Source organism: Pseudorasbora parva, chromosome 12, assembly GCF_024679245.1.
Source record: "Pseudorasbora parva isolate DD20220531a chromosome 12, ASM2467924v1, whole genome shotgun sequence".
Lineage (NCBI taxonomy): Eukaryota > Metazoa > Chordata > Actinopteri > Cypriniformes > Gobionidae > Pseudorasbora > Pseudorasbora parva.
In genome coordinates, this window is record NC_090183.1 from 42,898,739 (window position 1) to 42,920,328 (window position 21,590).

The following is a 21,590-nucleotide window of genomic DNA, read 5'->3' on the forward strand; positions in this document are numbered from 1 at the left end:
ATATACAAGACTGGTGGAGCCGCTTTTCCATCGAGCCAAACCGTTCTCTTTGTTTATTAACCGCTCCCTGCCCATCCTGTACATTACGGATATGGTTTTGAGTTCTACCGTGGTGCTGCGATAACGGAACTAATAATGTAAAACAAATGAGTCAGTTGTTGCCTTGGAGACACAAGTTTACAGACTATACATTATATAAATATTGATTGTGTTATGAAGGATGACCAGATATATTTTTAACTATTATTCATTTGTCTTCACGTCACTCAAATAGAGCGTTTAGCAAGTTACAGTGAAACTGGCAGCCAGGCGACACAGTGATCAATTCGGAGTGGCAACTTCACCATACGCATTCTAGCAGTGCGGTAGCCGGTGTACGGCAGGGATATTCCTCATACCCCTTCGTTCAAAGTGTGGTCCTTGAAAAAAAATCTTCATTTTGAAGATCATTCCCCTTACCCCTACCACTCCAGCCAGAAGTCGAGACACCTTACCCCTTCACGTGAACGCGCAAAATGAAGGGGAAAGGGAAGGGCTAAGGGGTAGAAATGGGATCAGGCCTTAGTTTTGCTCTTAAGTCCAGTTTTAGCCTTGCAAACTTACCAGTTTGATCAGAAACTTTGTTTTAAATTCACAGGTTTTCACAGGGCATCAGAGATTGATGGCAGGCCTTTTATTAACAGGGCTTTTAAAATATCATCTATTGCCTTTAGCGTAGCTCCTCTGTAAATTTGTGCCCTTGTTCGGTGTTAATATACTCAGCCAACAGCAGGTCGTATTGTTCTTTACAGCCCAATGAAACAGAAAGCATGAGTTGGCTGAAGGGTATTGTTCGTGTAATATAAAGGCCACTGGAAAGTTCTGCTGTAAGCTGCGTTCAAGATGTTATGATTCAAGTTCATATATACAATTACAACATATCAACAGTACAAAGTATCTTATAAAGTAGATAGACGGATGGATGATATCAAAAGACAGTCAGACAATAAGGACAGAAGGACGGATGATGACAGATAGATAATGTTGTTTGACTGCAGATGATCTGCCGATAGTACTTTGTGAATATGAGCATTTTCCATCTTAACAAAAGAAGACATTGGCACTCAAATTATTACTTATCATTAAAATGTACAAGTACCAAGCCTTTCACTTTTGGCAATGTGTTCTGCACAAAATTGAGCAATTTTTCCATATTCCAGTCACTAAGTGGATAGAGAAAAACATAAAACAAAACAAACAAAAAAACCATAAAAGCTCAAAGGCCAGCATGAAGATCAATAGACCTCCAATTACTCTGTCATCGTTTAAATGTCCTGATGGAGAAAAAAACACAAGGGATGATCAATCCTAAAGACTGAAAGTATGAAATGAAGAGGCGAGGATGGGGGGATCTATCTCTTGTTCTCATCTGTCCTCCCTCTCTCTTTTCAGACTCTGTTGTCAGGGGAGACAGGAAGTGTTGGCCAGGGGGCATTTGATGCCACGCGACAGGCTGCTAAAAGTGGCCTAATGCACTACTGAACGCACTGTGGCTCTCTGTTAAAAGAGCCGCTTGAGTTTAATTGACCACAGCTGATTTGAAAAGGGTTCATTTCCCAGTTCAGTTTGGCAGAGGAGATGGGAATGCGAAGAAAACAGCCCTGTTTGTGGGAGATATTGGATGTATGGCTTCTTTGCTTCGGCAATAAAGGGAGAAAAAGAGAGAAATGCTGTTCCAAAACATAAAATTATGCCTTAAAATGGCATCTCACTAAGGCATCATGTGTGCACCAGCAAAAAGGTTCCAAAGGCAACTTAAGTCTGCTGCCTCTTAAGGTACCTTGTTTTGGCCAAATGCATTGCAACGCAAAACACAAGAATAAAAGTTTAGTATTATACCAAAAATGTGTTTATTATGTGTTTTATGCTTATTAGATTACACAGTGGCATTAGTAACATGCTGTCATCTCAAGACAAAGGTGCTGCCTGTAAACATTTTCCCTAAACAAACAATTATACGTAAGGAAAGTAGGCAGAACGGCAGCTGACTACACTTTGGTACCAGAATAAAGTCTCTTGTGACGCTGTCATACAGTATTAAAATAACACTACAGTAACAAAAAAGGGCAGCTTGGACAAAAACAAACAAACTTGCAACCGCATTTACATATACATCTGTCACAGCGAAGTACATCAATGAAGCTCAAAGGAATTAAACTAATCTAAAATTCATCCTGTATTGACATTCAACCTTTTAGAGAAGAATAAGTTGTTAAAATCCAAGGCAACTGTTATCAAGAGTTATTCAAGCAGATATGTGAAATGCTAAATTAAAAACCCATGCTGGATTGGTAAGTAATTCCTCGGCAGAAGCCTTGTTGAAGCCAGCCATCTCCTGAGATTTACAGTGTGTAAACAGGCTTGCTGAGAACAGAATATTTAGTAGTTTGTAAGTTTGAGGATGAGTTTTGAGGGTTTGGGATGGCAGAAAGAAGTTAGGTTACACAACATTTGGTGTAGAGAATAATGTTATATTCAGGGCTTGACATTAACACCCGGCAACCCCAAAACTGCTTGAGTATTTCAGCAGTGGTGTGTAACGCAGTCATTCTACTGGCCACTATGACAGGTTAAATCGTATATATACCTTATTTATTTAAAGGGGTGATGAACTGAGAAATCAACTTTCCCTTGAGATTTTGAGGTCATGGTAATATAAGAATATCCTGTAAGTTTCAGAGATGAAAACTTAATTGTTAGTGAAAGAAAAGCTTTTATAGACACAAGGCCCAGAAAACGTTCATCGCACGACGAAACACGCCTCTACAGCGCATCTAGTTCAGTTGCCCCGCCGACTCATGGGTGATCGGCTCACGCTAGCCAACAACAATAAACATGCAGAGGAATATAGCAAGATATTGCGCTATTTCTGGTTGTGGAAGAACACAGTCGCTGCATAAGCTTCCTTTGGATCCTAATATTAGGAATGTGTGGTTAAATTTTTTTTTTAATGAAGTTCCAGGTCACATGGGGAACACATGCACGCGTGTTCGCTTCATTTCACTGTGGAATCGTTTGTAAACAAGTCTCAGGTCGAGCTGGATTTGCAGACATTTGAGATTAAAACACAATGCTGTTTCTTCTATATCCGATAGGAATGGTGCAACACACTTATGTGAGTAAAAGTGTTTTATAGTATTGCATTGTTATAGATAGTTTTGCTTATGTGTACGTGTCTAACAGAACATACCTTTAGCATGTTGGACTCAGACACATATGGGCCAGGGCTCGCAAAGCCTAACATCCCGGGGCTATGTTTTCCAGACACAGGGTACCAAAACGTAAGCCATTCAGCAAGCCAATTAATCTCAAATAGTGAAATAATATTCATTTCTTGATCTGCGCTGTTCACTCTCTCTTGACTTGACATTTGAAGGGACACACACATGCGCACGGATCATGCTTATATCGACTGATCAGGCGGGCCATGTAATAAGAAAATAATAGTCCAATCAATCACGGGTATATGAGAAATAAATCATTGTGTTTGATAAAGATGTTTATGGGCCCTGTGATCGAGACAATCATTCCGGTTACCGCTTTCAAAACAACCCCTCCCTCATGTGAACTGACAGGGGAGCTTAGGCTTATTAAATATGCAAAACTTATCCATGGCGTGGGCGTTTACTTCCAAGTCTCCAGTGTGTCACGAACATCAGAACCCAACGTTCAGGAGAGAGCATCAAAACCAGAGCAGAAAATAGCCTTGTACTTATTAGTTATGATGTTTCTGAATGTAAAAACCACACAAACATCATTAGTTGACCTCAGACAACAGTAAAAAAAAAATTAAAAAGCCAGTTCATGACACCTTTAATTTATTGTAGCCTTTTAAAAAGGCATTGGAAATAATAAACTAAATGCAATGTTGTGTTGTCAAAAATATCAATGTCCTTTGATACATGTTTATGTAAAAAGTTGAGAAAGAAAAAGCATGTGTAACAGAATAGATCCGTGTGTCAGGTCTTAAAGGGACATCAACCTAATAATTCTGCTGCTAAATTATGAGAAAAATTAAAAATATCTATATGGCAGTTATTCCCCATGGTATTGATGTCAAAATTATGGCCAGTGAAAATGCTGTGTGGCAAGTAACTTTGGAAAACCTCTCGCAAAAAAATGGCCTGGTTATATTCCACTGAATTCTGCAGACATAAAATAGAAGTACAGTGATATAATAGTAGTAACGGTCTTATTTAATCAGGCTTAAAGTCCACATTACTGCCCACTGATGATTGTGGAAGTGAATTTCATGGGGGGACGCAGTTCCTGTTCAAAATGTAGAGGATTTCCATCTTTTATCCAACTAATAGATTCCACACGCTATGCAAAATTCATACATAACTAAAGTGGGATTTTCTGAATCTATGGTTAATAAAAGTCCCCCAGAGAATCTCTGTAATTTCATCACTGGTTTTACATAATGTATCATGGTGAATTAATCTGAAAACAATGGTAACAAACAGATTGTCACGTTTTGAGTTTGTTGTTGATCGGTTTTTCTGTTCTAGTTCTTTAGCATGTTAATTAGTTCAGTTCATCTTCCGTTCCCCACCTGTTTGTCACCATGGTCACTAATTGATAAGGTGTCTCAGTTCAGGTTTGTGTACACTCTAAAAAAAATGCTGGGTTAAAAACAACTCATGTTGGGTTGAAAATGGACAAATCGAGAAATGAGGTTGTTTGAACCCAGTGAATGGACCCATTCAAACAACCCAATTTCTGGGTTTGTCCATTTTCAACCCAACCTGGGTTGTTTTTACAGCTAAAGACGTTTATGAACCCTGTGATCGAGACCCTGTGATCTAGTTTTTACAGCTAGATGGTCTCGTCTTGTCATTAACGTAGTGCATATTTATATTTACAAGCAATTATTTGAAGCTTATTCAATGTTTGAAATGTGCATTACATTTTTTATACACTGCATTTGACTAAAATGACAGAATCAGCAGAAAGCAGGAAATATAAAATCTTTATTCGGTTGTTTGTACATATGACATTACATATAAGGTTGGATTTAATAAGTTCTACCCAATAAATAGGCAAAAACAAACCTGCTGTCCTCCATGATTCATGTTCATTCGTGACAACAAAGCACTTGAATGCAACAAGCTCATAATCACGACGTCTGAAGTAGAAATTATGTCATTTCCGATATCATGAAGGCAGCATAAGCCCTCGGTAACAGTCAGTACCATGTCTTGCGTTGTCAATATCTTTGTGCAACATGTTGTGTTTCTCCTCTGTATTCTCCTGTTTATTAAGTTTATTATTCAATAAAAATACTATTTTGCTTAATACTATTACTATTTTACTATTACTATTTTAAATAGTATTTTAACATTACTTCCATTGCGTGTTTCATTATCAGCCACATATCATTCTTGTAACAAACATACAACAATCATAGAGAAATTAGAGGAAATGTCTACAGACTTTGTGATACACATTTCTGCCCCCCTAAAAGTAAATGCAGAAAATGCTCATGAATATTGTGTTTGCCTACTAATAAAACTGAACATCCATCAAATATCTCATAGATCCGACAAACACAGTGACTACAGCTCAGTGTATTAACCTCATACCTTCTTTCCTGCCGACTATGATACACTGATGTCTGCTGTTTTGGACAAATCAAGGGTACTTAAATCTCACCGTCTCATGATACACGACAAATGGTAAATAAAAACGGCACTCTCAACATTAACCCAGATTTAGACCTTCCTCTAGCTGTCTCTAGACCTCACGTGCAGGACCGTGAGCCCATTAACCGAGTTTAGCTGCTCTAGAGAGCTAGGGGTTACTGCTTCTCTTAACTCGAGTGCTTGCAACTCAACCGTTTACTGATGGAAATGAAAACAACATCATGATGATGGGAGGGGGGTGAGATGTGCACTGGTTTTCCTCTATCCCGTATAGGGCAGAACAGCCGGTTTATCTCTGTTACAGGTGAAAACCTTCCCCACTACATCAGCACAGACCAACAGATTTTTCTCTTTGACTGAGAGAGAGAAAGAGATTTTTACTTACCAAAAACTGTTATGCCAATACCATGGTACATCCATGTCAAATAATAATACCATGTCACTGAATTATAATTTCTACATAGCATTAAAACCAACATTTAAAAGTTTGCGATCACTGATTTTTTTAGTTTATTTTTGTTTTTGAAAGTCTCATACTCAACAAGGATGCAATTATTTAATCAAATATACAGTAAAAACAGTAATTTTGTGAACTATTATCGCCATTTAAAACTTTCTATTTAAAAATATAATGTATTCATGTGATCAAAGATGAATTTTCATTAGAGTCATTACTCTAATCTTCAGTGTCACATGATCCTTCAGAAATCATTCTAATATGAACATTTATTTTTTATAATCAATGTTGAAAAATTTTTTTGTGTACACCACATTTTTTTCAGGATTATTTGATGAATATTATATTAAATAGAAATATTCTTTGCCATCACGTCCTTGCTGAATAACTGTATTAACTTTGTTCTTTAAAAAATCATACTGACCCCAAACAGTGTATACTCTCTAATGCAGTGACCTAAAATCATGAATTTGCGTGGTATCATGACCCTTACAAAGACGTGCACTGTCCAATGATGGTAATACTATGGTACTTTGAAACAAACAAAGTTACTAAATTTAAAGTAGAATGGTAATTATATGGTACTTTTTCATGGTGTTACCATGCTAGATGTCTAAAATACCATGGTAGTATTGTGATAGTAGTGCAAAAAGTCAAAGTATATGGTACATTTCATTATATTCATAATCCATGTGATTTATGTGATGCTTCATGTAAAGGGTAATACAATGGTACTTTTTCTTAGCGCAGAATAACTTAAAAACAAATGTAAAACTATACTACAATGGTGCAAAAACCATGGTATAATGGTCAAATTTCATAATTTTTCTGTGTGCTTAAACATAAATAACAGCACCCCGCAGAAAGTGTAAATATCCCTGTCCATCACTCCTACAAAGAAGAAAACCATCAGACATCTTCTCTCTGTGAACAAAAGTGGGTGGTTTGTTTCCATGTAACTGCAGACAGGAAGAAACAGCATACGAGACACAGCGGAGGCGGGGGGTGGGGGGGACTGGGACATCACGTCATCGCAAACTCACAACATGTCACGCAAATTAAACAAAACAAAGATCAAGAACTAAACACCCGCCGTGTGTTGAAATGTTCCGCTATTTACTCTTCCTCATTTGCACGGAGATAAAGAAAAATAAAGAAGCAGGAGGACAAAAGACACCTTCCTTTTACACATCTCAGTGTTGATTAATAAGGAGCTGTTGAGGATCTTCTCTGTCTTACTTTCCCTGCGCCTTTCATATGCACACTCCTATTTTGTCAGCAAAGCAATTAATTTCTGAAAGGCTTTGATGGTTTGATAACAGGAGGCTGTTGTGCAGAGAATTGAAGGCAGAGGAAACACATAGAGAGGGGGAGTGGGGGGGGGGGTCAAAAGTATGGATTTTGATGCAGGACAGATCCCAGGTACTCCGAACCTGATCTGAAACCCACTGAAATGTGTGTGTGTGTGTGTGTGTATCATACTTAGCAGGCAGCTGAGGTGTTCTTATAAGCATAGATCAATGAAGCACCCAGAACTTCATTACATACAGTCAATATATGTGTGGCCTAGTGGCTGGCAACCAGCTGGTTCATGCTCACATTAACAAACTAATGTACCATGGTTTTTATACATGGTACTACCATGGTACTTTCAAGAATATAGTGGTACAGTAGACGTTTAAAATATGTATTTAATAACTTATTATAAATGTAACTTTAAATGTATTATGTCTGTATGTCCGTCCGTCCGTCCATCCATCCATCTATCATCTATCTGTCTGTCCATCCATCTATCTGTCTATCAAAACACATCAAAAGTGTGTGTGTGTGTGTGTGTGTGTGTGTGTGTGTGTGTGTGTTTTGAATATGTTTTATATACACTAATTGTATACATTTATAATTACATAACACAAATAGCAATACACTTTCATATGTTATACTATATAGTGCATATGACGATATATACAATCTTTTGTATATACAATCTGTTTAAATATTAATTTGATCATAAACAGATAAACTTTCGTGTGCAAATAACTTTCACACGATCAAAAACTATAAATGTTTAATGTTTTATTTGCTATTTATTGCAACTCTAATCTCTCTTCTAAAGCTGTGACTCGAGAAACTTGCTTGGCACAAACAGGGTCTTTTCGTGACCCTTCCGCTGCATTCATCTCCGCACCTTCCCTTTCCTGCTTCTGAGCTCTTTGTCCTGAGTCTAATTTGTCTGAATCACTAAAAGCGAGGAGAGGAGGCATACGGCTGCTCAGATCTCCCGGATAATTCTATTGGACGCTTCTAATTAAATCAATGAGGGCTATTATAGCAATTATCCGGCCAAATGGGACTGCATTGTGTCCGCTCGATACATTTAGTAAATTCTGTCAATCTTCTTATCACCAAGATGGCACATGCAGTAACCCCATTTTAATGATGTACCTGAATATTCGCAATGTCTCCAATGTGGTTCGTCTTCCTCATCAAATCAAAGAGATTGTGAGGCTCTTTTGTGCCTCAAGCCCACTCATACACACACATTAAAGAAAAATCTGGACGTAATTTGTTTTTGTCATGCTTTGACTTTGTTTTTCCGCTTGTAATGTGGACATGTATAGACTAATAAATAATACATTTATATATATATATATATATATATATATATATATATATATATATATATATATATATATATATATATATATATATATAAAGTCTTTACAATGAACACAAAGACTTCAGAAATCTGCGTCAGATCGGTAAACTGACCCGCACCACCACACCTGTCTCTAACTTTACCCTTATACTGATATTTAATTTTACCACCGAAATACAAAAAACTAAGATAGACTGTACTTTGCATTAACAAATCACCATTGTCCTCATTGAACTCTATACCTTTCTTATAAAAACCTCTACAAGTACAGGATGAAGTAAGGGGGGGGGGGGGGGGACATTCAAGTCGCTCAAAACCTTCACTTCTGCTGTAGATCTCGCATCTCATTTAAGCCAATAAAACGAAATAATCATCTATATTATATAATATTTTCTCATACATGTTGTACTGTATTATTTAAAAAATAAAAACATTTACATAAAAATAAATATTAAATATATGTTTACACATTTTCTCACCTCATAGAGTGTAATGGCTCCATTGGTTTCATTCGGGGCCTTCCATTGCATGAAGATTTTCTCCTCGTATGGGCCTGTCTGGATGGACTCCATGGGAATGGGGCCAGGAACTAGTGGAGACACACACAAAGAACACACTTAGCATCCTGGGTTACATTTAAATGTTTAGTCAACCATGTTGTATCTACAATACCATTACATCAACACCCTGATCTGGAACATGGTTGTTAAGAGAACAGAGGTGACGTAGGGTGACAGAAATGGCTTGTGTTGCTGGGTAGAAGGTAAGGTGAGGCGAGCAGAGATTGGCTGACTAAAGATGTAAAACTATGTCAAACACACCTCAGCCGCAATATTCGAAGTGTGAATTGTAACAGCTTTTCTACCCTTCTGTACCGAGAGGTGTTAACAAGTGCTACGAGTACCACCGCGCGCATATGCATGTGTCTATTTGCATATTTTTGTGCACCCATCCCCTCTGGCACGCATTGCAAGTTTTCCAAATATACTCTTGCTAGAACATCATTAACACCCTAAAAACCTGTTTTCAAGATGTCATCATCCATACACAGCTTCATCCTGCTCTCATTTGCCAGCATAGCATTTTCAGTGATGCTATGACTTGACGATTCTATAAATCAACAGGCAAATGTGCTCATTTGTGCCAGTTTGACAATAGCCCATGCATTATGTTAACTTGAGGCTAGTTTTCTTTTATTTCACAGTCTTGGTTAGAGTCTCTGACTTGACTGTTAGCGATGACACATTAATGAGTCAGACTGTTCCTGACGGTGTGTGCAAAACGAGCTAATGACTTAGCTAAAAGGCTGTTTAGTCCAACTTAGCAGACTTAGCGCTGTTGTTTGCCTTGCACTTAGTTGTGGCTAATTGGGAGGGCAGATTAAAGAGATGAGCGTATAGCAGAGTTGTAACGGGGCGAACGGGAGAGGCGCCTCGGGCACAAATAGATTAGCTGGCAGTCATCTTGAGCGGCGAAGAAAAGAACTAAAACGTCTATTGTTCATGCAGCATTTAATTTAAATGGAAACAACACAGAAACCTAAACCTTTGACACCGTTATTGCTCGGCAAGCGCTACTATTTCTTTGAGGAAAAGCTAATCTAGCTGCACTTTAATTTGGGAAATCTTATTTATTTCACAACGTTTCTTAAATCTTATTCCATTTTTTTCCTGTTTATTTCTTGTACATGTAACCAAGTTATTCTTCAGAAATGTAGCTGGGTTGAGATGTTTAAATCATAATTAAAAGTTGAATAGTCTTCAATGGGAAAATACTTAAAATACAAATACTTTTACTGTGAACATTTCAACTGAGATCTGAGAGGATGCATTCTTAAAATTAGGGATGGACCAATCCGAGACTCAGGATCGGTTTAGGCTCCGCTCCTCCATTATTTGCCGGCTCGGGCATCGGTCAGACAGGACCGATCCAAATCTGATATTGTGCGTATAATATTCTGTGATATTGTTAAGCCCCAGTGCATCCATAAAAGGCACAAAAACATTATAAATCATCATCAATGCTTCATGCACTATATTAAGTGTTCTGAAGCCATCCCCTGATAAATGTGAGGTACAGATGAATATTTAAGTCATTAAATTCAAGTTCACGTGAACGTTTCCCTCCGCTGCGTCTGTCATAGAGGTTAGATCGGGCTCAAAAAATCAAGCCCGACCCTACCCGAGCCCGTGCACGTTGTGTCCGAGCCCGGCCCGGCCCGACACATTAACTTTAATTATGAGCCCGATCCCGATTTAAACCCGATCATTGTTCAATACGTGGGCGTTTTGACGAGAACGAGCCTGTAATGAGCAAAGTGCAGCGAAGCGGACTGGTGAGGCTCATGATAAAACTACATTTAGTTTTCAGTTTTCTCCACAGCGACTGTACAGCCGAATAACATTTTGTTGCAATATTTTCATGTTTAACACTTTGAAGCTGCTTTGAAACAATCATCATTGTAAACGCGCTATAGGCTATAAATAAAGTTGACTTGACTCCGCTCAATAATCCGCAGGCGCGCGCTCATGATCCGCTCACCGGTAAACTGATGTTTGCTCAAATCCAGCTCAGACATTTATCTGTAGCTTACTTTGTTGTTGCCATTAAACAATGTGTTTTTTCCTTCATATTTATGTTTAAATATTATAATATTATTTTTACATTTCATCTGATTATGATGAGTGAAAAGATGCAAGTGGGTCAGAAATGATTTTGGTGGTTATATTTAGTTTAATATTAAGTTTTGTTTTGTAGAAAGCATTTATTTCGTTTTGTTTAAATTGTATCTTAATTTTAAAAAAGGTTTCTTGGGCCAATTGCCTGGATTTAAGAAATAAAAAGCAAATAGCAGACTATAATCGTGAGGTGAAGTCGTGGGAGTGATTGCTTCATTTCATCTCATGAACTGGAGCGCGCGTCTCATAAATAAACCGAAACTCAGCAGGCTATACTTGCCTCACAGACATGAGAAATATGCGTATAGAAAGCTTGAAATGTCCACTTTTAAACGAAACGATTCAAAGATATTTAATTAAGCAAAGTGCAGTGTTGACGCGAGCAGCTCTTGACACAGAGCGTTTCTGTTCAGAATGCTGCGCTCCATCACTGCTCGAGCTGTGAGTTTAACACGCATTTTTACACTTATCCTGACTTGTACAACTTTGTAGCCTACACATTTGTTTCTTTGTTGTTGTATTAGTTCTTACTTTGCTAAATATACATATAATTTCTGATTATAGCATAGCTTTCTGCCCACCCAATTAGACTAGTAAAGTAGGCTAATGATTAAAAAAACAAACGCTTGATCACGGGCCCGGCCCTACCCGACCCGAGGATAGTGCAGGGAAATCTCAGCCCGACCCGGCCCGCGGGACGGTTCGGGTCAGGTTCGGGCTCGGGCTCGGGTAGAGAATCTAAACTCTAGTCTGTCAGTCCTTCAAACCGTGCCGCGTTCGGTTACGACAGTCAACATGATGAACCTTTCTCCAAGAGGATTCAGTGTTCCTGTTATTATGCTTCATCTGAAGATAACGCAAATAAAATGCTTAATTGCAGTTTCTAAATCGTGTTACCTTCTACCGGGTGTCTCTCAGATCACAACACTGGACTAGAGATTGTATTGTTCTTCACACACAGTAACTGAAATGTTAAACTGTTAATAGAAATGGCTCAGTAAAATATTGCACATACAGGTATATTACACATCGATAGCTATATCTTCTTCCCTTTAAGTTTTGAACTTCTCAATGCAGACTGAGCGTTGCGTGTTGCTTCAAGCACATCAGCCTGCACACAGGATGTGCATACGTGCTTTTTGCCGCTCTGTATTAGAGCCGTTCGTATAATTATAATACTTTTGCGCTATGAAAGAATATTAATAGCCTTTCTTGTTCTACAGTTTCTATAATATGTTGCTGCCCCATTAAAAAATGCTGTTCTATACATTTAAATTAAATGTTTTTTTTATTTTATTTCTTAGTATATAGGCCCTATTTCTTAGCTTAGAAATCTAGACGCACCCTAGCAGCAGCAAATCTAATCTGCCTGCGAGTGTCCTCTAGCAACTCTCAATACCCTTCTGAGCTGTATTCGCCTAACTCTTGCCGGGCCAATCACATCGTGTATAGAGTCGGTGGGCGGGGCCATAATGACGACGGCCGAGTTGCGTTTGCGTGCTTCTAGTAAACACAGAAACTGGTGAACGGCGGTCTTTCGAATCAGCTTTGACTGCGACTCTGGAAGACTTGGAGTTAAGCTTTTCTCTGAGAAAAGAACGGCACTGAAGTCATTCTTAAAAAGGGAAGATGTGTTCGGAGTTTTGCTGACCGGATACGGCGAATGTTTAATCTGTCAGCGAGCTCTGCTTCACCTTCGTTGCTCTGGTTGGTTGTAGCGCTATCCTATCGCGTGCAGAGGGAGTTTGAAAGACAACCGTTTATCCCGCCCCTCGGACTGAGCTGTCAATGGTGAGTTTCCAGACCAAACATCTTGATGTGGGTCTGGCTTGTCAGACTACCTATTTCTATCACTCCACAAAATTATGATTTATGCAATAATGACATTTTCAACCAAAAGTTTCGCCGTTACTAATCAATGTGATGTGCATATGAGGTTTATGGTAACACTTTAGTTAAGGGTTCAATTCTCATGATTAACTAGTTGCTTATTAGCATGTATATTACTAGGATATTGGCGGGTTATTAGTGCTTATAACAAACAAACATGATGCGCAACCTGCAGCCTCTATGTCAAAGATGTCAATTCAGAGAGTCTTCAGAAAATGAACTCTAACTTAGTGAATACTTATCACACCAACATGATACATGTCTAAAGAAACATAGAAATATCCGGTACAAATAATATAAATCAATAATGTAATGATGTAAGAAACTGAATAAAGCACACACATTTGGCCTCGAAACAGCTCAGACTTCAGAGGGTTAATAGTGAATGTGTTCTCCATACTACAAGTGTTACCAGTGTTGGTTAAATATTGATTGATTTAACTAAAGTGCACTAGTTTGCTTTATTATCAGAAATAACATTAACTGATAACAACTGCTAAAACATTATGTTGTACTATAAAAAATTATATTAGTTAGAGTCTATACAGGTCATTTGTCATTGGTGTTGCATTTTTATTCTGAAAATCTCACTCACTTTTCCTCATTGAACGGATCTCATCTCATGTTATTCTTTCTGATTAATTCTATATCAAACTAAGTTCCTCTTCAAAAGGTAGTGAGGTTGAGATATTTGCCCTCAATCGCTATTAAAAGCTGAATAGTCGCCGGCATTTATTCTACAATGAGAAAAGAATCGTGCTAATCAAACAAAAGAAAGGTGAAAAACACTCACTGAGGGGCTGATGTCAGATATTGTACTGCAAAATGAGACCAGTTAAATTATATTTCCAACAATTCTTCAAATAGCTTGATTGGGCACCAGCCAGCAAGCATATTAAATCACTGTTACAATGAAATATAATTAGATCCAGTCCTCCGTCCACTATCTTTTCCACTATATAACCATGGCTGTGCGTGGAATGCTACTTTACATATTAATCCAGCTGATTAGCTTCTCGTGGGGAGACTATGAGTGATGTTTCATTAAGTTTGAGGTGCAGGAAACAATTTTTCCTCTTTTAAGCTTGCCCCTCTCAAGATACAGAAAGCCTTCCTTTTAATCGGTTTCGTAATTTCTCTGAACCTTGCTGATTATTATCATCTGAATATATCACGGGCAACACACTCGCTCTTGTCCTGTTTATGCTTTTTTACGGGTAAGCAGGTTTCAGTGTGTACAGGGTTTGGCGTTGTCGTTGACCTTATAAGGTGAAAATTGTCCGCCGTCCTCATGTTAATTTCGTCCTGCAATTATCACCATATAAGGTTACACAGAGAGACAAAACTGCTTCACTATTGATATGTTGCAGCTGTCCATCAATTTGCTAGCACAAAGGACAGCAATTATAGGTTTTCATATGCAAAAAAAAAAACATAAAAAAGAAAACATCAGTGCGGCAGACGAGCAGATACTGAATAAGCAAGAGTTCTATTCATATCAAAACAGACTCATCAGAACATGAAAATGTGAAAGAAAATGAGATGAGCTTGAATTATATGCAATAATCTAATAATCTAAGGCTTTATTTTCACATGGTTTTATAGCACAGCATTAAAAAACAAGCTGGGAGAAATTAATTGTAAATGGAGGCTGAGCGCTTCCCTTTGGGAAATTTTCAAATTAAGCGCCGCTTGCAAACCTTCCCTCGGTCTGAGAAACACTGTGTCTTTTCACAGACTGGGGAGCTTTAACATCCTCCACGTTGGGATTTCCTTTTAACTGCAACACTTCAATGGAACAGATGGATTAAAGGAGGATGCTTTCATCATCTTTGTTTCATATTTGTTGCTTTTCTTTAGGAAGAGCAGGGCAGTGCTATGGTCTAACAATCCTGTTTCCATTTACTTCTCTGAGTGGATCTGACTTCTATACACAACTGTAGTGATTTCCAAACACACAATGCAGAAAATCGAACATCTTGCAATACAAACACTTTCACTGTGAGCATTACAACTACGCAGATCTGAGAGGATGCATTAATAAAACATGCAAATCTATAGCCAATGTTCACAAAAGTATGATTTATGCAACCATCATGTTTTATTCTAAATGTATCTGTTTCTGAATAACAATTGAATGTGTACGTGAGTTTTTTTTTAAATATTGATTCATGTAAAAAGTACAATGGCTTGTTTTCTAGCAGAAATAACTTTTTCTGAACTAATCAACAGCTGCACCAAACTTTTAGTCGTACTAAACTTGGCATTCTTTTAAAATATGATACTAAACAGTTCAGCACCTCACACAACATCTCTAAAGAACTAAAATAACAGCATAAATCTGCATATAACTATGCCTGTGTGTATACTATATATACTTTAAAACATTTTATTTTTATCTGGAATCTGAGGGTGCAAAAAATAAAAATAAAAATTGACAAACAAAAAAAAGGTGTCAGAATTAAGTCCTTAGCAATGCATATTACTACTAATAACATCTTCATGGAAATATCCTTGTGCGACTTACGACTTTTGTTTTTGTGCTCAAGGGTCACTTATACATACTCACTACCTGAGATTAATAACCTAAAATAAAATCTCTCTTCTAGAGATCTGAAGTGTTGGGAAGGCTACTTTGGAAATGTTATCGGTTACAGATTACAACCTCATTTAGGGACAGATTAACTAAACAGGACAAATTAGCGAGCACAATTCCAAAAAAGCCTGTGATCTACTGATGACGCAAATTAAAGAACCAACCCTTGATTAAATGACAAACACAATCTCCAAAGAGCAGCGCAATTTAGCCTCTGGTTTAAGACATTATTTTTTGGGTGGTAAATAATGGCACAAACCTCAGTAAATCACCTTGCATGATTGATTTAAATCCTCTCCTCTCATAAATACTGCATCTGAAAGGAAAACTCCAACAAATACATATGCAATAAGATCCGCTGCAAGAATAACCCTGTCCACACCTTTTCACCGCTAATTCTTCACTGCGCGTCTTTAGTAAATCCTGACAGAAGCTTTTTAACGCCAAAAGAGGTGTTGGTCTGGCGCAAGCTTTCAGCTGACCTTTAAATTTAAATAAGTAGTTTAATTATTTCAATTACTTTATTGAAGCAATGTAACATTACTTTTGATTACTCTTCTAAATTTCTAATGAATGCTTTCAACTGTTAATCATTTTCAAACATTTAAACCTTACAGTAGTACTCAACACTGATTACTGTCAGACTTTCAAGTCACACTTCATCACTTTAAATTGAGATAATTACATTTTAAAGCACAGCCACCACAAAATTAGATTTTAGCACCTCTTTTTACTTTGAGATCATTCTGAGGTTAAATACAGATTTCTGGATTAAATGTTTTTATTTATTTTTATTTCCAGCACTGGAGCGCATTTTCATCACTCGCCATGGTGGCAAATCTCAGACAGGCTGTAGTCCTAAAGCTTTCAGCGGCAATGTGGATTGATGTAATCGGCAGACGGGCAGATTCAGACAAGAGAGCCAATCAAAAACATCAGAATAGCATCACTTTACTAAACGGCCTTTAAATGGCAGGAGGCATTGTGCATGTGTTTACCCTCTAACGTTTTCATAAGTAACTATCATTCAATTATACATTTTTTCTCAGTAACTTTAACGGATTACAGTTTTATTTACATTTATTTTGTAATTCAATTGTATAACACGGTTACATGTAACTTGTTACTCCTCAACACTGTCCATGCTTTTATATCATCCAGACTTGACCACTGTAATTTAGGACTCTTATTCATTGGTGAACCGATTGCCACTACTATAGACTATTGATCAGTTTGAGAAAGAGGGACAGAATCATCCAGATTTTAACATCCCTACAATGGTTCCCAATCAGATATCAGATCGGCCCTATTAATATATATATTTTTTAGATGGTCTCGCTCTCTCTTATCTGTCAGATCCGCAGATAAATTATTTCTCCAGCTACCGCGGTCCCAACTCAAAAGAAAAGGTTTGTATCTAAATGTTTCCTATAACTAGTTGAATAACGTACCCGCTGTCCACACATTGAACGCTTTTAAAAACAGTTTTGAAGAAGAACTTTTATGTCTTGCTGTTTGACTCTGAACCTGGAGAAAACGAAATATGAATTTTATGTTGTTGTGTTTGTATTGTCTTTCTTTGGTTTTCTTGATGGCTCTGAACAGCACTGGAGGCAGTATACATTTGCTTTAAAATATAAACTAAACATATAGTTTTATAAGCAATTAAACAACCCCAGAAGCAATTGCGCTCCACTAATTACAAAATTACATTTTTGTTGTCACTAAAGACAGGACTCTTGGTTTTCTTTGTTCTCATATTCCAATGCTCTTTTAACATCTACAAAATAAAATAATAATACAAATAAAATAAAAACACTTAAAGACTGTGAAAAGTAGTAAGACTCCCTCTCAAGCTACAAATGAAAAGGAGCAGAATTTCTAAGCTTTTATGCCCATATTTGGAGTTTATTTTTGACCACAGCACAAAAGTGAGATGTTTTGAATGACCCCTATTGAATAGTACATCCCAAAAGATCACCGAATTTCAATCGCTGCACTCTGAAAAGCTCCAGAATTCCATTCAGCCTGAAAGAACATGTGAGCGTTCTGAGACAAAGACTTGGAAAACAAAACCAAAGGCCCTTCAGTCCTCAAGAACCAGAGGTAAGAGTCATTAATTAAAACATGGGATAATTGAAATAATAGGCTGGGATCATTGAATTATTCACAAATTTCGCATTTGAGAATGTGAAAAGGGCCACGGCTTGTTGTGAAACTAACTTGGCAAAAGTTTCAAATCTTAACTTTATCTATAACAGCGGAGTCCCTGATGCTAAATAACGGCTATATGAAAGGACGGACTAGTAGCCTTTCTGTACATGTGCCATTCTTCCAGCGAAGGTTAGTAGTTAATACACTTATTCTTTTTTATTCTTATTATGTACCTCCCTTTATAACCTTCCTCAAACAACCTTCAAGTAAAAATATATCAAAATGAGAAGATGACAATCAACGTATTTATGATGCTCATGGTTATGCCTCTCCTGGGAGTTTTTTTCTAATAAGGCTAAAACAGTGTTTTTGTATTAAAAATGAAGGAAATAATTGCTATTAATCTTCAAATATAGTTGTTTTGAGAGTTTTGCTGTCTCTATACAAATATACATTCATATTCCCATTCTTGGAAACATAAGATTGGTTGCAAGTAAATGCATACAAATAAATACACAAGCTTCATTACAGAGAGAAAGAGTGCAGGTTAAAGGTTAATAATGTTAACATAACGTTCTGAAATACTTGAATCTGTCATAATCAAATATTTGTCATATAATGACCACTAAACTGTGTCATTTCTGTGCCTGTCAAATCAATTTCCTACTAGCTGTGTTTCTTTCATGTTTCTCATAGCACTGCATGGTCTATTCACAATAAAAATATGATTTCCTTTTTAATCAATATTACATGTCCATTTACATATTTATTTTTGTATTATTGTTAAGTAGCCACGGTAATGTTCAGTGTATGTTCAATGTAAGAAAGTCTATTTTTAGTCTAAGTTTATGTACTTCTTAGAAATATACTTAAGTATACTGACAGAAAAGTCTAAGCACAATATCATACAACCGGCACAAAAGTGTTTTTTCTAGCTTCAGTTCTCATTTTTACACCCAGTGCCGGTTGTTTAAACAGCAAATGCACTTGTGCTATCTATTCACCCGCGGGCGTCTGGTCTGAAAACCAGGTGTGTTCAAGTGCATTGTTGGCTCGATACTATTTTGAGGAACTGAAAATGACTGCCATTGACCAACAAAAAACTGCTCTGAAGTCAATAGCTCAGTATTGTTTCTGCTATTTAAAGGACACGTTAGTAATTTCTGCCTTTCCGCTCACAAATTCCTCCATGTAAACAGCGAATCCACCATGGTGCAAGCACAACTGGCTTATAAAGGAATTGATTGGTTTGTTGCACATACAACCAAAACACCCCCATGACTCATTAACGCCTAGGGGTCGGCAGTTGCACCGATGACTCGCTTTTGGTCGTAACCCTTTTAGGTTCTATGTATATTTAGCCTATGCTTGTACTTAAAAGTATTTTAAATATACTTGTAGATGTGTTTATTCTTTTGATTGAGTAGCCTTTTCATTTTTCTTTTCCCCACAGTTATTCACACATCTTAACTTACATTGTTTGAAAATATAGATTTATAAAGAAAACTATTATTACACTACAGTACACGTGGTAACACTTAAGTATGGGCAACACAAATTCACTATTAACTATGACTTTTGCCTCAAACTCCTAATTTACTGCTTATTAATAGTTAGTCAGGTAGTTTGTGTAGCATTTAAGTTTAGGTATTGAGTAGGATTAAGGGATGTAGAATAAGGTCATGCAGAATAAGGCATTAATATGTACAAATAAACAGCCAATATCCTAGTAGTATGCATGCTAATAAGCAACTAGTTAATAGTTAATAACTGAACCTTAAAATAAAGTGTTACCATACACGTATACTTTTATATACTTAAAAATGAGCCAGATTAATCCCAAACTGTATTGAATCAGTACACGTACAAATGTACTACTAGTACATTGATATTAGTATACTTACTACATAACATATACTTAAAAATATACTTGAACGTTCCTTTATAAAATGAAGATATACTTATTTTTTGTGGGGAGATAAATGGATTAAATTATAGATGAGGAAAACAGATTTTGGACGTTTGTTCGCTTATCTGTGAAGTGAACTTAATGTCAGCAACACTAAACTTAATCATTTGTATACTACACAAACTATAAAATACTCATTTTCTTTTTTTCTAACTATACATTATATATATTATATATTTTATGTATATTTTTTTATTTTAGACATTTTATATATACGAAAAGCACTGTTCAACTGCCATAGTCTATTCAATTTACAACAGGATGGACAGTTTGGCATTTTGTGTTGTCCATCTGCTAAGGGTTGATGGCTCCAGAAATTAAGTCATAAGTAATCATCAGTAATGTGATTACTGTTCAGGCACAGTAATTAGTGAAGTAATCTCATTATAAACTGGAAAAGTCAGGGTGCAAATTGTGGAGTGTTTGGAGGGTCTGACCCCCCCTTAATTAAAGCCAGAATCCTGCAGGTCAGGTTTCGCATTTTACAACATCTATCCCATTCCACCATCGTGCTTAATCAAGCTCACCGTCTTCCTCTGTCTGTTTGACGATCTCCTCGCTCTCCTTGCTGCCCTCAGGGTTGGCCAGCACCAGCCGTAGTCTGACCGTCACGAAAGGCCTGAGTCCCCTCAGAGTGTAATGAGAGGAGGTCGGTATCAGCTCCTCAGCGGCAAACTCCTGCTGGTTGAACACATACTGGTACTGTACGGTCAGGTTAAAACTGTGGCAGCGTGTCACCGCATATCCAAAGGTCTCCCACTGCAGGGTCAGCTGGCGGGCACGAATGTCCACCACATTCACGTTCTGGGGACCGTTGACTGGATCTGTGGGAAAAAACAGGAAGGAAAAGGAAGATCAGAGATAAATTTGATGGGATTTTTTGATTACGGCGTCTTGTTGACATTGGGCCAATAGACCAATAATGTATTTATGTAATCCATATAGTATTTTATGCTCATCAAGGATGAGTCATCAAAATTATGCTCATTAAAAATGCTGGCGTTGGCTGGCAACTTGCTACTGCTGGTGGTGAAAGAGTTAAATATCATTGCATCATGGGTACTTGATTCAGACTGGTCAATTTTTAAACGTTGTGGGGACCATTGACTGGATCTGTGGGGAGAAACAGGAAGGAAAGGGAAGATCAGATATAAATTTGATGGGATTTTTTGATTACGGGGTCTTCTTGACATTGGGCCAATAGACCAGAACAAGTATCGGGGAGATATTTTTCCGTTTTTGCTTGTTCCATACAACCAACAACCATGTTAAACGGACAATGTAATTTTTTATGTTATATGCATAGTAATGTATTTGTCTAATGTATATAGTATCTAATGCTCATCAAAGATGAGTCATTAAAATTATGCTCATCAAAAATGCTGGCGGTGGCTGGCAACTTTATTTTTAAAAAAGTGGTGAAAGAATTAAATATTATCATCGCATGGTTCTCTGATATACTTGATTGTGACTGGTCAATTGTTGCAGTTTGCAGTCAAACATTCC

General features: G+C 37.3%; 1 protein-coding gene across 15 annotated transcripts in view; it reads right to left on the reverse strand.

The window, feature by feature from the left end:
• ptprt (protein tyrosine phosphatase receptor type T) overlaps window positions 1-21,590 on the reverse strand; it is a 318,020-nt gene that overhangs the window by 115,433 nt on the left and 180,997 nt on the right. For all 15 annotated transcript variants that reach the window (XM_067460396.1, XM_067460402.1, XM_067460403.1 and 12 more), the window contains exons 8-9: window positions 20,612-20,908; window positions 9,277-9,386 (exon numbers count right to left, since the gene is read on the reverse strand). In XM_067460396.1, coding sequence (XP_067316497.1) covers window positions 9,277-9,386; window positions 20,612-20,908 — 407 coding nt within the window. The remainder of the gene's footprint in view (window positions 1-9,276; window positions 9,387-20,611; window positions 20,909-21,590) is intronic.